Source organism: Littorina saxatilis, linkage group LG10, assembly GCF_037325665.1.
Source record: "Littorina saxatilis isolate snail1 linkage group LG10, US_GU_Lsax_2.0, whole genome shotgun sequence".
Lineage (NCBI taxonomy): Eukaryota > Metazoa > Mollusca > Gastropoda > Littorinimorpha > Littorinidae > Littorina > Littorina saxatilis.
The window spans coordinates 21,283,632-21,301,952 of record NC_090254.1 but is presented as its reverse complement, the minus strand read 5'-3'; the positions used below and the strand labels follow the sequence as shown (position 1 = coordinate 21,301,952).

General features: G+C 40.4%; 1 protein-coding gene and 1 long non-coding RNA gene across 2 annotated transcripts in view; both read right to left on the bottom strand.

Moving 5' to 3' along the window:
* LOC138978421 (uncharacterized) overlaps positions 1 to 18,321 on the bottom strand; it is a 113,491-nt gene that overhangs the window by 46,906 nt on the left and 48,264 nt on the right. The gene's annotated exons all lie outside the window — the stretch shown is intronic.
* Positions 1 to 18,321, bottom strand: part of LOC138978404 (uncharacterized) — a 77,313-nt gene that overhangs the window by 46,906 nt on the left and 12,086 nt on the right. The window contains exons 3-4 of the mRNA XM_070351136.1: positions 17,084 to 17,144; positions 12,666 to 12,704 (exon numbers count right to left, since the gene is read on the bottom strand). Of these exons, the coding sequence (XP_070207237.1) occupies positions 12,666 to 12,704; positions 17,084 to 17,144 (100 nt within the window). The remainder of the gene's footprint in view (positions 1 to 12,665; positions 12,705 to 17,083; positions 17,145 to 18,321) is intronic.

Genomic DNA, 18,321 nt, shown 5'->3' with positions numbered 1-18,321 from the left:
AGAGAAATAAGGATGTGGAAAAGAAGACTTTTGGTAAGTGAAATAAAGGTGATGGATCCAGTCAGGTAGAAATAAGACAACAAGAAAAGAATTGGAAAACTGCAGGGAATAGTAGGGAGAGTTTTCTTGGAAGGAAATATAGGTGAAAGGACTGGTAAGGCAGAAATAAGACAAAAGAAGAGAAGAAACAAAACCCTTAGTCGCCTCTTACGACATGCTGGGTAGCATCGGGTAAATTCTTTCTAGATGGGACTCCCCCTAACCCGCGGGGGGTAGTTAAAAGATGTCCTTGTTTTGGTGGTTTTACTTTGTTTGCTTGTCTGTTTATTTCTTTGTTATAATTGTTAATGTTTCTTTGTGTGTGTCAATTGATTACAACCTAACCAGTATCTGCAGTTTTTGGACAGTATAACTATAAACCATCACTCAATTTATAAGAACAAAAGTGTGTGTTTGTTTTTTTTTGGTGAAAAGATCAACAGTGAACACCACTCACAGTAGCTGGTCATTGTCAATAAAACACTAATGGCTGCTTCATTGAGTATTTCTTAGAATTATTTTTTTCATTACTCTGGACAAAAATTAATTCACAAACAAACAAATACTGTAAATAACAAGACAAATCTGAATTAAGCCCCCTCCCCTACCTCCTTTCTAAAGAGTTATTGATTCCTGCTTATTTTCATTACTAATATTAGGATTTAAGCATGATAAAAGAGTAGGCAATGTAAAGTCTATTCTCAAGGCTTCCATTTTAGCCACACGAAGTTCAAGCAGATTTAAATTATGATGCCATGTACAAATCCCTTTCCTACAAGACAAAAAATGATTAATCAAAAGAGCAGATCAACTCTTGATCTCAACTTAATAATGATCATCCTCTCTAATTAGCCTTGAATCACCCTCATTAAAAAAAAGGCCAACACAGTAAAGGTTATCAAAAGTGTATCTATAATCATGCCAAATTCTCCCTAAGTGGGAGCAACAGTGAGGAGAGGGAAGAAAGAGTTTCTGAGAATTGGCTACACCTGTTTTCTCTAATACTCAGGTGCATTTGTAGGGCAGCCAGGTATATAATCATATGTGGTCTGCAAGTAGTCTTTAGAGATTACATACTCCAGAATCTGTCAAGAACGGAGAAATGTAAGTGAAACCTGAAATTTATAATGCAGGAAAATGTTATCTGTGCATTTGGGTCAGCTTATCAGGATACAGAACCAATCTTAAGAGAATGGTGTGTGTGTGTGTGTGTGTACGTGTGTGGGTGTGTGTGTGTGTACGTGTGTGGGTGACAGACACCGCCAGTTCAATTACACAATTTGCAATTCAGGGATTAATGACAATTTGCAACAATGGACAAGCTGAGTCAATAAAATCCCACTTTTTGAGATCCTGCATTTGCAATGAAAAGAACATTCTTTCCCAACGTGTTATCTTACAAAGGGTGCATTATAATTATGTTACAGCTCACTGATAAAATATGAGACTCCAAATACAAACCGAAAGACACGGCAGTTATATCCTGTTTACAAGGAAAAGGGAAAACATTTTTGAGTCTCAAATTTATTTTGTGACTGAAAGATCTGATCTCAATAGGCCCATCCTGGTAACCATTAGAAACAGGTACTGTAACCTTGTTGTAGTAAAAAAGAAGCCGTGCATGTGCTTGCATTCACACACATGCAGCCACACACATGCACGCACCAGTACCCACAGGCACACACCAAGCACAATGTCCTTGAGGTTTCTTTACAAATTTCCTGTAACACACTGCACTCTGACTATAAATCTCACCGCACACAATCTATAAAAAAAATTGTTTTAAATAGCAACCCTGCATAATTGCCCAAAGTAGCTGGGTTAATAAATCACAAGACCCTTGAATTCTTCCAAGATAAACACTGCCACCACTGGAAGACCTTAGCTCTGTTTACAAGCTAAAAATCACTCTTACCCTGGACCAAAAAAAATGTACAGCTGAGTCTCTTGCTGTACAACTCAACTTAGTGTTTGTTCATTTGGTTTTGTGCGATTTTTTTTTTTTTTTTTGGGGGGGTGGGGGGGTGGAGGGTGGGGGGTTGGTGGGGGTGTGTTAAGTGACAGACCTTCACAAATATGAGAAAATATGGCCTTAAAATGGAGATACATTTACAGAGGTAAAAACACTGGAACTCAGAAAATATCAACTCTTCTAAATGTGTGTGTGTGGGGGGGGGGGGGGGGGGGTGGTCTCACTGTCTGTAGAACATCAGCGGACACCATTGGTAACTTGCTTTAACGGGCAACAACAAAAGAAGAAGAAAAACAACAAACTAACAATGGGTGTCACCCTGTGTATGTGGTGTATTCATTTAAGACATCAAGGTTGTCAATTCAGGTCAATATGGGTATTGCTATGCACATGAATATTTGCTGGCAGCAAACAGGTTAAATGGGATGGGGAGATCTTAAAAGAGGGGTTCCACTGTACGTTTTATAGGCCAGATTAAAGTATCACTACTTAGACAAGTTAATAGTTATCTGTGAACCAAGCCTAATTCTACATTGGGGTGTGCACGTTAAAGATCCCACGATTGACAAAAGGGTCTTTCCTGGCAAAATTGTATAGGCATAGATAAAAATGTCCACCAAAATACCCGTGTGACTTGGAATAATAGGCCGTGAAAAGTAGGATATGCGCCGAAATGGCTGCGATCTGAATGCGTGATGTATTGTGTAAAAACTATTCCATCTGACACGGCATAAATAAATCCCTGCGCCTTAAATATGTGCGCAATATAAATTGCATAAAAATAAAAATTAAAAATAAAAGTAAATCCCTGCGCTTAGAACTGTACCCACGGAATACGCGCGATATAAGCCTCATATTGATTGATTGATAATTCTAAAGGCCAATATTATACTACAGCACTGAAATCCCACTCCCAGTATTCCCTCAAGCTCTGTGGCCATGAAGTCAATTTATTTGTTTGCCCCAATTTCCTGCTTGTCTTTTCCTTCTTCCTAAAAGCCTCTCAACAGATGTTTTCTAGTACACAAGTTCACCCAATCCCTATTGTGCCGCGCCCACTCTCCTGCATTCTCTCTCTCTCTGGCATTGTTATGTGGCTTATGCCTGAAACCACAATGCTAAGGACCCACAGAAAAGGGGCAAGTATGCCAAATACGCAGTTTGATACTGATAGAGCTGTCGGTGTACATTTTTGTTGTGAGAATTATGGGGGTTTCTGACTTTTTTCTTCTTGTTTATTTGGGTTGATTTGAGTTGGATTTTTCATCTCATGACTGTTGAAAACTTTCACTAGGACAGTCCAGTGGTCACGGTAATAGGCGGAACGAATCAAAATCAGCTTTTTTCCAATCCGGGGCCTCCCAGTCCCACTCTAATCCCTGCCCCCCCTCCCAAACACACATACAAGCAAAAAGAGAGAAAGATACAGACTGACAGACGGACAGGGCTGATATTGATAGATACAGTAGAAGCATGTAAAATCAAAAGATCTTCAGCACACCTGTGGGTGTGCATGTAACACACACACACACACACTCACAGATGAAGACACGCTTGCACACAAAGCAGAGGCTTGGTTGAAACTGTAACATGCCATACCTAAACTGTCATTCTTTAAACACGCTCATCACATTTCGTTTAGCTGGTTAACCTTACAAGGACTGCACCCAGGCAACTGCATTGTGTAATTATACCCACAGCACGACAAACCCTGAGAGTGTGTGACTAATGTAGACAATGACGTTTAAATACAAGCTGAAGTTTTTCCTGATGAGGCATTAAAACTGAACCCCCCCCAAAAGTGTTGGTAAATAAGAGAACATGCAGGGTTGTAGAACTACGCAGGCGGTACAAATTAATCCAACACCTACTGTTGGCAGGAGAGTTTCTCCTTTAAAATACCAATTACAGGTGAAAGCAAAAAACAGACAAATAAAACCCATTGTAATGAAGCCCACTAACAATGTTTTTACTTCAACCACAGATGTACGGAGTGAAGATTCATCTTTTAGCTGTGTCTAAAAGAAAGGGATTGATACAATTGATACAATTTTTAATTCAAAAATGTTAAAACAAATGAAGATATAATAATTATCTACTATATTTACTAAAAAATATTTCAATGATGGATTGATTTATTCCGGTGAAATAATCAGCAGTGTCCCATCAGTATCATGACCGCCAACAAGAGGCCAAAGATATCCAAGAGTTCTCCTATTGGCAGGAGTTTTTGTATAGCATTATTCTTCTTCATATGTCACCAAATAATGGATCTATTCACTGTCAGTGACAGTACTGTCAATGTACTGGAAAAGCAAACATACCTGTATTTACTGATAGGTCAAGATAATGCCAGTGTTTCATCCCCGGACCAACTTGTCTACATAAATGCCAGATATGCAACTCTCGGACATATGAACAAATACCTACAGTACAGATGTACTAAAACTATCAATACTTGTACAGTACAATCAAACATTTTCGTAATTGTTTACACCGTCAAGACGGTATACGTTTCTCTCAAAAACATGCCCACCAATGTATGCCAAGTGTATTGTGTTTCTTCATGGGGGGAGAGGGGGCCCGGGGGTGTGCGCACATGAAATGACCAACATCCTATAAAAGCAATACATTTCTGTATTTATTTACACGGTCAAGACAACATGGTCAAGACAACATGCGGAGCACATGTACACATGCATGCCAAGAACGCAAGCCTGCTGGCTACAAGTTGGGCAAGCCAAACAATCCTGCTGCCCATTGTCTGCGTGAGTGTGTGTGTCAGACCTGCTTTTCTTTGCACACCTTTACAGAGAAAAGGTCACATCAACACCATTAGCTTAGCATCACTGAACCTAAGGTCAACACAAGGCTGAGGAGGAGAAATGGAGGGAAAGGGAATGGTGAACTTAGTGTAGGGATTCTGTAGGGGCTCGAAGACAGTTTAAAAAAAAAATTCTTTCTCTACTAGCTTCCCTGGCAGTCTCTCCTTTTTCAACTTAACTCTACGACAACATTTATCACCAGTGCTGGACTGATCGTGTAACCTCTGCGAACGCCAAGAAGAAGTCAAGAAGAACTTAACTCTCTCTCTCTCTCTGACTGTCTGCCTCTCTCTCTCTCTTAACTGCCAACAATGCACCTTTTTGCATCAGCAAATCATTTCCCCTTATCAAGGCCATTATAACCGCTTAAATGTGAACATTCTACTGAAAATATATAAATGATTTCCAAATCACCCAGTCATGTATGCCCCACTTCCTACAACCCATCCCCCCCCCCCCCTCCCCCCCCCAAAAAAAAAAAAACACACACAACCAAAAATACCCACACACAACAACAACAAAATACACACAAAAACAACAACCACACAAACACTTCTGTGTTTTTATGCCTCAATGCTGGCCTTAAATCCTTATAAACAAAACCTTGACAAGAACTTGGCTGAATGCATCAGTGCACAGGCAATCACCGGGCATCCACAGGTACACACGACATTCAATCATATTATTCAACGCTCTGACCTCAGGTGTCTGACATTATCACCATCAAAATGTAGCTAATGGTCCTTTTAATTGCTTGATGCTCGTACTGATTGTAAGGAATGCTTTGAAGTGACTTCACATGCCTGAGAACAAAGATGTTTGAAGTTGAACATTTTCTGTCTTGTTAATGTTAACAGTTCTTCTTCGTTCATGGGCAGAAACTTTCACATTCTCTCATGTTTTTGCAGAGTGGACTTTTATGTGTATGACCGTTTTTACCCCACCATTCGGCAGCATACGCCGATTTCGGGGTAAGCATGCTGGGTATATTTTTGTGTTTCATATAACCCAACAAACTCTGACATGGATTACAGGATCTTTTCCGTGCGCACTTGGTCTTGTGCTTACATATATACATGCACGAAGGGGAATAATTAAGGCACTAGCAGGTCTGCACTTAGTTGACCTGGGAGATCTGAAAAATCTCCACCCTTAACCCACCAGGCGGCCGCTGCCAAGATTAGAATTCACAACCTTCCGGTTCGGAGGCCGATGTCTTATCCACTACGCCACTGCACCCGTCGTGTTATGTTAACAGTTCAAAAAGAAAGTTGAGACGTCATTTTCTTCTTCCTCTTCTGTTTGTTTGTTGAATATTTTGTTTTGTTTGTGTGTTTGTTATAGTTTTTGCTTTCTGGCTGAAACAAGTTTTCTTTCCTGTTAACAATACGAAGCAATAATCTTCCCTGCCTCATTTGAGCCACCCTTTCTTTTTTTATTTTTTTATAAATGTTTTGATCTTTTGAAGCTAACAGCGCGTCAATAACAATTTTTTTTACAGGTGACAGGTGATCTTGGCTGCCTTTTCAGCCTGTGTTAAGGAAAATGATACTGATCTGCTTCCTGCTATTAAATGTGTTCTGATGTGTGACAGAAGGCCTTTTCATTACAAACAAACACTCTCAAAATTGTTCTTTAAATGTGTCCTGTATTCAACCATAGTCTGTAAATAGAATAAACGGACAAAACTAATTATTAACTGACCGGCACGGTTGGCCTAGTGGTAAGGCGCCCGCCCCGTGATCGGGAGGTCGTGGGTTCGAACCCCGGCCGGGTCATACCTAAGACTTTAAAATTGGCAATCTAGTGGCTGCTCCGCCTGGCGTCTGGCATTATGGGGTTAGTGCTAGGACTGGTTGGTCCGGTGTCAGAATAATGTGACTGGGTGAGACATGAAGCCTGTGCTGCGACTTCTGTCTTGTGTATGGCGCACGTTATAAGTTAAAGCAGCACCGCCCTGATATGGCCCTTCGTGGTCGGCTGGGCGTTAAGCAAACAAACAAACAAAACTAATTATTACCAAGTTTTTTTCCCAACACCAGGAGTGTCTGTTTACCTTGCCCATTAACTTTAACTATAAAAGCTTATTCAGCATTTCTTGCTCTTACGGTTATTAGGATTATTAAGATTATTATATTTAAGATTGATTGTAAGGCACTTATGTGTATTGTTGCGGTTATTAAAATTATTATATTTAAGATTGATTGTAACTGTAAGGCGTTTAGAACTATTTTAGGATTTGCGCCCTATAAATAGCCTTATTATTATTATTATTACGTACACGCCCACAACACACACACACACATACACACCCTCCTCCATCTTCCTCCATTCCATTCCCACCCCTACATCTGTATGATCTGACATTACCCACCTTTCTCCCTCCACTTGCCACCCCATCCATCCCCCCTCCCCCCTTTTTTGCACACTTCTGGTACTGGTATTTTCTGCATCAGTAACACTCGTATACAGTACTCTTCTGGTGACTTCTACATAATCATACCCTCATGTTTTCCCTGTCTTCGAAACAATTCTAATAAGCTGGTATAATCTGCGATGAAGGACACACTCATAACTCCCAACAAAGCTGATGAGAGACATCAAATTAAGGCTATAAACAAAAATCATAATTTGAAACTAAAACAATACTGGGGAAAATATGCTGAGTGAAGATACATGTAACTGAAATAATGAAGGGAATAACGGAGCGGGAAGTCTATTGTATTGTTTGGAGGGTAAGCAGAGGGCAAATATGCAACCTGACTTCACCCGCTGTGCAACTCAATCAACACCAGCATGAACCTGCGCAACTGGAATCTATCTTCCCACGCACACCTACCCCCTTCTATCTTCAAGGCTAACCCCAAAATTGTACCTGTTTTTTTTTTATCTACAGTGGAACCCCCCTTTTAAGACCTCCAAAAATCTGAGAAAATCAGTCTGAAAAAGGAGGGAGTCGTAAAATGGGGGTAAATTTATAGAGGTTATGAACAAAAAGTCTGAGAAATCAGGGTCTTAAAAGGGAGGGAGTCTTAAATTGGGGGGTCTTAAAAGGTGGGTTCCGCTGTACTACCGCAGAAACTCCCATTCAAGACCCCTGTTCTAAGACCCCCTCCCCCGCCCCCCTCCCCCTCTTTACACACTTTTACAGATTTTGTTTAGTTCAACCTCTGAAAGTTTACCTCAAATTTAAGATTCCCTCCCTTTTAACTCATTTTCTCCCAGGTACGAATATATCCGTACCCACTCATATGTATCCCAGGTACGGGATATCCGTACCCACTATCTGACCAGGTACGGATATATCCACTCAGACTGTTAGCTTCAGTCGCTTCCTGTAACATCGATCTAATGCCTGCATTCCAGCATGTCAACACACAGTTATTACAATTCTGAGTGACCTGCTGCAGCACAGCTTGTCTCAGCTAAAAAAAAAAAAACTTGGTCAACATAGGTGGGGTACAAAGTGTTAAGACAGTGCTTTTCTGATTGTTTATGGTCTTAACTGGGGGTTCCACTGTACTGTGTTTCCAGTCCGCTTTTCCCCACCTCCATTTTTGTTTTCTTCTCTGTGTTTTTCCTTACGGTCCCATGCTTCAGCAATAAACACAGCAGGCTGCATAAGGGCTGTAAAATGCATCACGGACGTGATGATTGGCTTGGCAGCAGAGAATACCAAGAAACAAGTTTCTCTCCTCTCTCTCTCACCTAGTGCAAAAAAGTGCTGCCAATTTACTTTAGTTACAGATAACTGAATACTGACATATGAGGTATGTGTTTTACTGCCAGTTATAACTCAGGTTTGCAAAGTGGAAAGCACTTATGCCTGAGGATGGAAAAATCATATAGTAATGCAACGGACATGGCTTTTACTACATCTCTCATTATGACTCTTAAAATACTTCACATTTTCTTCTCCGGGCTCTTGATTCTAGAATTGGGCTGTTAGTTTAATACGTTCCGAATCAAACATAGCCAAAACAATGAATCCCACTAGAAAAAAGTAGAAACAGTAAAGAGAGAAAAACTGGACCCGAGCTTGTAGCCTGTTGAAAGTTCACGAAAGCCTGTTGAAAGTTCACAAAATCCTGTCGAAAATTCACACAGTAGAGATTTAACTAATCTTTTCGGTCTACAAACAATGCACAGTTGGGTTTAAAATGATGAAATAAAGAGAGAAACACAGCCCAACTCCTTTTAAAATCAGAACAGCCACAAAACCATCCAACATAAATAACTCCTCAGTAGGGAGTCCTCTGAGCCTCACTGATTAAATGTTACATTAGAACTGCCATTTACACCCTCACACAAGGTTTTAATTTTTCTTAAACTTAAATCGCTCTAAAAAATCTGTAATACTAATCTGATAAAAGCACACTCAGTTTTAGCATAGAAGCTCATGGATGTGGTGAAAATAGGCATTGGCAGTTGTTAAAACATCAAAATCCCCTTCAAATCGCTGAAAACTTTGCCATCCTTTTATCACAGTTTCAGCAGAGTTGCAAAACTTTTTCACAGTGGAGGAAAATAAGGATACAAAAAAGGATAAGCTCTAAAAATTGCCACAACTTCTAAAATCCATTTCAGCACATTTTTCACAGAAATTAACTCCTAGCACCATCCCTGACAGCTGTATCTGATGTCATTTCAACAGGTCTCATTTAAAAAGGTTCACCTCCACCCATAACATTGCGTACTAAAGTAGACCCTTGCAAAACCTACCAGAGGACACAGGGAAATAACGGAGACTGCATCGCTTCCTGCAGCTGGTGGTACCATATCCACACCACATTCAACACTCGGTATCCACAAGAAGTACTGGTACTCATTTTTACAACAAAACTCTCCGTTTAATCCAACGCACATTTTCTGGACATGTCTGAAGGACGCACTCTAAACTAATGAGTCCCGATCGAAACTAGTCTGATCAAACTTCTGCACACATTTACTATGATTTCAAAGCGGTGTCCGTTCTGGCGTGAAGATGTGGGATTATGGGAGGGCTACATCTGTAAGCCGTCTGAAGATGACAGGTAATTAATTAGCCTCATCAATCCTTCAACTACATTACCTCCAGCGACGTTTTAAAGGCCCCCAGTCTGACCTCAAGTCCTATGTTAAAGGAAGGGGGATAAAGCCTTGAAACTGAAAACTCAACAGTCTTGCAAATTGGTAATGGTTTGTTTCTTTGCTGAACACTAGAAAATTAGCATTCTAGCTTATTTCATAAATGTGACTTGAGAAAAGCAGATACAAGTCATTTAAAGTACCTGCTAGGAGAAAGGGGAATCGGGAGGGGGCATCAACTTTCAATAAACATTTAGAAGAAGAAAAATCATCTGATTTACAACTGGCAACAAACTAGAACTTATAAATCGCAAAACTTATAAATAAATGGAAAATTAGACACCCATACCAATTTACCTATACATTAGAAATGATCACACTTTAACTGTAACCTTTAATAAAACTGACAGATTCTACTGGGGGTCAGCAAATCATTCACCCCCTGCATTAACTCGCTGCATCAAGACGGAAATAAATTCTCTTAAATCCCCTTTGGTGGACTTGAGTCATGTCTCTCCCCTAAAGCTAGAAAAAGCGTTCGCAGCCAAAAATATGCATTTATTCACATGCAAACTGTCCTTGCTTCAAGAACAAATCAGTGAATTATCTATTTTTCATTTTTTAAGAGTACGTGCATTTAAAAAAATCTAACTATAGGCGGAGGAGAATGCATAAGGCTTTGAACTTCGAACATATTACTGGTTTTTTTTTTCTTCAATTTTGTTGTATCACTTGGCTTTAGAGAAACCTACATGTTTCAGTTGCAAATTTAGAAAAAGCCGGGCTCAGGACTGTTAAAATGTTATGCATGAAGGCTTGATAAATAGAATTGTTCAGGCTATTTTGGTTTCTCCCCTGTGTATTCATAAATACTTTCCTAATTTTTTGAAATTCAGAAAAGCCTCTCGGGACTGTTGATTGTCATGAATGCCATGACTTGATCGATAGAATGGTACAGGTTATTTCAGTTGAACTGACATAATCTCAAAGCAGTTAAGTCTTTTTTTCTTTCCCTCATGAGCTCCCCAGCACGTCAGGACCTCTGACTTCTTTCTGGAGTATGTATAAACATATCATCTTCTACCAGATTCAGGCCTAAATGAGGCCTGATGGTTAAAAGTTAAATGAATATAGGTGCACATGATGCACATAATAATCTCCTCCCAAACTTAAAACTCTTCATGTTAGCCACAGTATCTGGATTTTGCAGGATGACATTCTGAGTTATGTTAACCTTAACCCTATCATCCAATCAACCCCCTTCTACATCAGAGTCATGAGGTCTGTTCGCATAATCATTTCACGTACTAAAAGCACTTCTTACCTGGCACAATATGGATCAAATTAATTTTGTAAACATTCTCCAGTCAGCTAGGCTATCAATTCTGCTCCAAATGTGTGAAATCTTAACACAGCTACCCTGGTGGCCTGAGACTTTTATGCATGAGCTTGTAATGTTTACTGATAATTTATTTTCCCTTAAAAATGTATTTGTTAATTCGTTTTAACAAGTATTTATCACTTGTCTTACGCCTGGCGCCCATGTGTCTAATCACACTCAGACACATAAAGGATCCCATCCCTCCCACCCCACCCCACCCCCTCCCCCTGCAAACTTGATTTTTAGATGCATTAAAGTGTTCTCTGTATTTTCATCTTTCTCTCAGTACCAGTGGCAAAAAGCATAGAGAGCCCAGCGAACAATATAATGGGGTTATTTCGGAGCAGCAGAAGCAACTAGCCAACTTCCACAAGACGGCATATTTCTTTTTATGACTTATCAAATTTAGATGGCAGAATTTACAGTAGCAACAAAGCAATATATATATATATATATATATATATATATATATATACACTAAAAAAATAAAGCAGTATTATTATACTGATGAAGTTAACTCATCAAAATTTTAAGAAAACAAAAAAATAACAAAATGTACAAGCAGTTTCAGTCAGGGAGGGGTGGGTACTTAGAGACTTGGAAGGGAAACATGATTAGGTCTATATATAGAGAGAAATGATTATGCCGTGACAAAAAAAACCACCTCTTGCTCAGGGTATTCAGGGATAAAATATACGATTTCATGAAAAGGCGTCGAGAGATAATATTGAGAATAAAGAATGTATGAACAAATATTAATAATACATAAACTAAGTAACACTTTAGGGGGTATTCATGCATGAGAAAAAGTTGAGAAGTGATCAAAATATGCAAAGAGAGAGAAATGCGTATTGAATATTAGCAGGAAAGTATTTTTGAAATATTGTGTATGATCAGAGGATTTTTAGCAAAATGTTTACAAGATGCAATTGCAAGTGTGTAGTATTTTCCATTCTAATCTAAATGCCCATGCCATTCTCTGCCACCAGGCAGCCTGAAACATGCGCCTTATTCTTGGAATTTCTAAGGAAAGGAGACCAATCCTTTGTTGTAAAATAAAATCTAGCAGTCAATCGGTATGAAAAAATGAGTGGCTTGGGATGCGAAAACCTCATGCTTTTTATCATTTTTTACAAGTTATACTGATGAAAGTCTGTTTTCCCAGAATGCAAATGGGAAGAGTCCACATAAGTACTGCATAACAAAATGGCTGCATAAAGAAAGGTTGAGAGGGGTTGGTGGGCCGAGATGGGGGGGAGGGGGTTATTCGGACTAAATCTTACTTTAAACTAAAACAAAGCTGTTATTCCCACCAGCAATGGGTTTGAGGGACATGCGATTTTATTTTACAGGCAGCATTCCTGTAACAGGCTTTACTTACAATTTCTGGGCCCAGCCACGAAGATAGCCGATTCCACTGCTATAGAACAAATACCACCATTCATCAGTTAAACAACAGAACAAAATGAACATGGACAAACACAATATCTTTGATGTAAAGTACGTCAAACCTGGTATTTTCAGTTGATCATAACCAAGGCTTTTTTTTTTTTAATGTTGTGGTTGTTTTGTCGGTGTGTGTGATGGGGTTGAAGGCAAGAGCGATGGCAGTTTGAGGAAGAACACAGGAAGAAGACATGCAGGAAAACATTTATTCTTCAGGGTTTGATAACCAATATGAGACAAAACACAACAACAAAAATCTCTCTATGCAGTGAAACTTAGCATCCTTAAGGGGATACTTGTAACATGCCCTATACAGCAGAGGAGAGAGAGAGAGAGAGAGAGAGAGAGAGAGAGAGAGAGAGAGAGAGAGAGAGAGAAAGAGAGAGAGACACACACAGACAGAGACAGACAGACAGAGACAGACAGAGAGACAGACAAACAGGACACACACAGAGACAGAAAAATAGAGACAGAGAGAAACAGAGAGAGACAGACAAACAGAACAGAGAGAGAGAGAGAGAGAGAGAGAGAGAGAGAGAGAGAGAGAGAGAGAGGCAGAGACAGAGAGACACACAGACACAGAAACAGGAACTTCCCTTTTTCTGAGAAGGGAAGAAGGAATTTTATGCAAACATTCCCTTTTAAGGACCACTTGCTGCTAGGAGAAAAAAGCAACCCAAACCAAATGGATCAACAAAAGGCCACCTTGTATGGCTTCCTCGCCCACTAGGATGACACCCCAAACAAGGATCAGGAGGCAGTGTAAAAGGGTTAAAGCCGCACACAACCACAGTCCTTCCCTCTTTCAGCCACATTAAGGCAAGATCCACACTGCACCATCCTTCTGATAGGGGGATCATTGTACAAGGCCCTCAGCAGCAATGGACAGAGAGAGCGAGAGAGCGAGAGAGAGAGAAAGAGACTACAAGAGAGAGAGACTCCAAGAGATCTCAGACAGAGAGGGAGAGAGCGAAAGAGGACCTTCCTTCCCCCTTGCAGAGAGGGAGAAAAAAGAAAGGCAAACTTTCCCTTTTGAAGGCCACTTTCTGCTTGGGTTGAGAAAATCATTGGCAGCAAGGACATTCAGACATAATGGCTGCCTGCAGAGTCGGCTACTGAGCCAGGGGGTCGTTAGGACTGATCTGGCCTCGCTCGCCTTCTCTAATGGTCTGTGAGAGGGACAGCAACTCACTGCAGTGTTTAGGATTGTGGGGGATGAATTTTTGAGACGATGAAATGTTGCGCTTGTGTGTTGGTCTGTGAAGGAGACAGCTACAGCATGCAGTTCTGGGGAGCTTTCTTTCTCTTAAATGGATGAGCTTCCCTTGCTTGCCCTTGCCTTACTAACAACAGGAAAACCTCTCGATGAGTTAAGGGAGCTTCAAGGATTTTAAGAAGAGATAAAATTGCCTATGAATACCACTTTTTTTCCCTCAAAAGTATCATTGGAGGATTAATAGCTTAATAGGAAGGAGAAAAGGTAGACAGAATACAGAGAAACAGATGAGTAAATGCACACAGTGTGCAGTGTTATATTTCAAATCATGAGTAAACAATCTCTCAGAAAAAAAAGAAAATCAATAAATTTTACTTGGGTGCTACAAATGGGTGCAGCTATGAGCTGCTACTTTAATTTTTTTCTTCCGAAATGTAATTGTTCAAATGCTGCAATCGTGCGGGTGTACAACCCTGCAATCTTTCACATAAGCAACTGTAGACCTATATGCCGAAGAAAAGATTACTGTTATTGTCATAGTTAAGGAGAGACATAGTTGACAGACAGAACATATCTAGTGTTACATTAAAGTCTCAATGACAAAAACACCAAGTGAACTTGGTTGCAAATGTAAACAAAGCTCTGCAAAGAAATAGGTCAAGGCAGGGACCTATATTTAGATAGGTCTATGGTCAAGGGAACGTGTGTTGAAGTCCCAGACAAACCTGCACTGCCCCCTGTGATTGCTTTCTATTTTAGTTTATAGGTTTCTGTAACACTTACGCCAACCCCTACGCCTCTAAGGCTGCTGTAACCTTACAACTCACAAACACAGGCACACACACATTTTACTACACACACACACACAACCACAACCACACACACAACCACACACACTGTACCACACACACACACACACATGCACAAACACATTGTACTAATTCATACAGAAAATGAGAAAGTCTGCCGCCAGCCACTTAAAAGTTTCAGATTTCAAGAATAGGCTCAGCTAAGTAGCAGTTACGTATACTCTCATTTCAGTCTTTCTTGAACAAAAAAATCAAAGCACATTAAGTTGCCCCTAGCTGCCCTTGCAACATAATTATGTCTTGTGAACCACTGAAAATAAAAGGCTCCACCAATATAAGCTGCTGAGTCACAAATACACCTGCTTTGATGTCAGGCAGTCCATATCTTTTCAAGTTTACCTCATCACACCTGTTATTATTCTGAAAACAAAAACTCTGGTAACATACAATGGATACATGTATTAACAATACATGTCCCCATTTGGCCACTGCTGCCACTGAGGATGTAAAATCTGAATTTCATCAAGCAAAAACTTGCATCTGCACTGCTCACATCAGTCATTCAGTGCTCACAACCAATAACTTTTAAGCCAAAAACCACTCACTTTCCAGACCATGATCACTGTCAATAATCACACTCAGCACGACCACCAACACAGGCGGCCCCACTTCCTCATCAAAGGCCTCACGTTTGACCAAACACAGGCCATCCATGCAGGATTGTTTGAATCCACCAAGGAGTGAGTGAAAGGGTGGCTGACAAGTGCTGGGGTCTGAGTCAAGGTTACAGTCTCCTGATAACAGGGGGTTGGGCCAATTTCCCTGGTTGTTATTGTGGTGAGGGGAGATTAGAGGAGAGGGTTTGACACTGTGAGTGGGAGTATGATGGAGAAGCCCCAGAGAGTGTGAGCCAGAGACACTGTTTACTGAAGATGAGTCCGCATGAAAGGACCCTTGTGGCTGCTTCGATCAGCAAGTATGGATTTTGTGGGCTGCATGTTAATGGTAATTACTGTCGTCTCACCGAGTAGAATGACAGTTTCTGGTTAGTTTAAGCCCCTAATTCTACACGGACACACCCCAAACCATCTGCCATAAAATGCTGTGATGCAATCCTCAAAATTGTCATCTTTTCTGTTGTTTTGTCACAAGCAGAGAAAATTGAAGACAAGAGCTGTCAAGTAACACCAACAGTTGCACTCAGTAACTGCAGAAAATGTTGGACTGATAATTAATAGAGAGAGAGAGAGAGAGAGAGAGAGAGAGAGAGAGAGAGAGGGAGAGAGAGAGAGCCGAGAGAGAGAGAGAGAGAGAGAGAGAGAGAGAGAGAGATAGGCACAGAGAGACATATAGGGAGAGAGGGAGAAGAGAGAGATACTGCGAGAACACAAAACATACTCCTTTGTATCTCAGGTTCAGAGAGAGAGAGAGAGAGAGAGAGAGAGAGAGAGAGAGAGAGAGAGAGAGAGAGAGAGAGAGAGAGAGAGAGAGAGAGAGAGAGAGAGAGAGAGAGAGAGAGAGAGAGAGAGAGAGAGAGAGAGAGAGAGAGAGAGAGAGAGAGAGAGAGAGAGAGAGAGAGAGAGAGAGAGAGAGAGAGAGAGAGAGAGAGAGAGAGAGAGAGAGAGAGAGAGAGAGAGAGAGAGAGAGAGAGAGAGAGAGAGAGAGAGAGAGAGAGAGAGAGAGAGAGAGAGAGAGAGAGAGAGAGAGAGAGAGAGAGAGAGAGAGAGAGAGAGAGAGAGAGAGAGAGAGAGAGAGAGAGAGAGAGAGAGAGAGAGAGAGAGAGAGAGCGTGCAGTGGGCAGTGTGCACAAGAGAGAGGCACACATGATACATCATGTAACAAGCACTGGTCAGGGAAAAGTAAAACAGCCTCGAGCCCGGCCCATAAGTGGTAAAATGTATTAGCTACTGTAGTCTATACAGTACTACATGTATCTTCAACTTTCCCATTTTTCAGTTTTAACTGATTGGTTTCCTCATTTCCTTGTCGTCACAGGTTTGTCCTGTTTGAAGTATCTCAGCAATTTGATTCACAGAGTAATGAATCCCGATTCATACTTAACACAGGCCACTTATTTTTGAATGTACAGCACTAAATTCAATTAATATCGAGAATAAATTCTAGTAGTAGTAGATGTAAAACAACTTCTGCAACATCCAAACAACAAGATATATATTCTTTCACATCATGTAATGTATACATAATTGAACTTGTATGTTACTATTGTTAGAATGTGCCATTTATGTCTTAATTCCCACTCACACATCCATTCATGGACAGATGTTTAAGTATTAAAAAAATGTGCACATAATATTAAACAAACATTACCTGTAAACTCCATGGCGACGCTCCGGTGCCTTTGGTCCTGAATCCTTGTCTTTCTCTCCACCTACAATTTGCCAAACAAACACCTTGCAAAGCACATAGTAAGTAAAACTAAAATGATAAAACAAATCAATTGCAAAATATGATGGAAGTAAACCTGCACGTATGCGTGCACGTCCACACACACACACTACAGAAATTGAACACACCTGCATGTACAATGTATTTCATAAAAAAAGATCATAAATTGATTTGATTGACTGCTCCTCGTCACATAGATTCACACAATAGCTGTTCTCTATAATTACCCTTCCTTTCCCAAATGCTCTGGTTTCTAATCATCTTGATACAACATAGTTGACCTTTTTTTCCCCTTCAATCTTCTTTTTTTAAAGTTTTTAGGACTCATACATTGGCTTTAGGCCTCTACTGATCCTAATCTAAAATGTTGTATGTAATGAATGTGAATTAGGATCTTAACAGTCAAGTTAACGAATGCCTCCATACAATTTAATTTTAAAAAGAAACCAACTTAACTGATCTCTGCCTGCTAATATTTGCCCAATCTACATTCTCACTGCAAATACAACAGCACTAAAAGGTCAAATCAAATATCTTAACCTCAACATTAAAAAAAATTATCTTTACATTTTAAAATCATTTGTTTCTGCTGAATTCTCAGTGCATTGGCGCTTAGTAATGTCTAATGAACTTAAGGACAGTAGGAATAATTAGGTCACAATTTTCTTCTGACCACAATCTGTAGCCTCTAACAATGACAGTTTGTTTGTTCGTTCATGGGCTGAAACTCCCACGGCTTTTACGTGTATGACAGTTTTTACCCCGCCATTTAGGCAGCCATACGCCGCTTTCGGAGGAAGCATGCTGGGTATTTTCGTGTTTCTATAACCCACCGAACTCTGACATGGATTACAGGATCTTTTTCGTGCACACTTGGTCTTGTGCTTGCGTGTACACACGGGGGTGTTCGGACACCGAGGAGAGTCTGCACACAAAGTTGACTCTGAGAAATAAATCTCTCGCCGAACGTGGGGACGAACTCACGCTGACAGCGGCCAACTGGATACAAATCCAGCGCGCTACTGACTGAGCCACATCCCCGCCCGATAACAATGACAGTGACAGTAACACTTTAAACTGATGGCTCTTATGTCTTTAACACTATCACTGTCACTAGTGAGTCAGACTTTAGCCAGCCAGGCGATAATGATACAGAAATC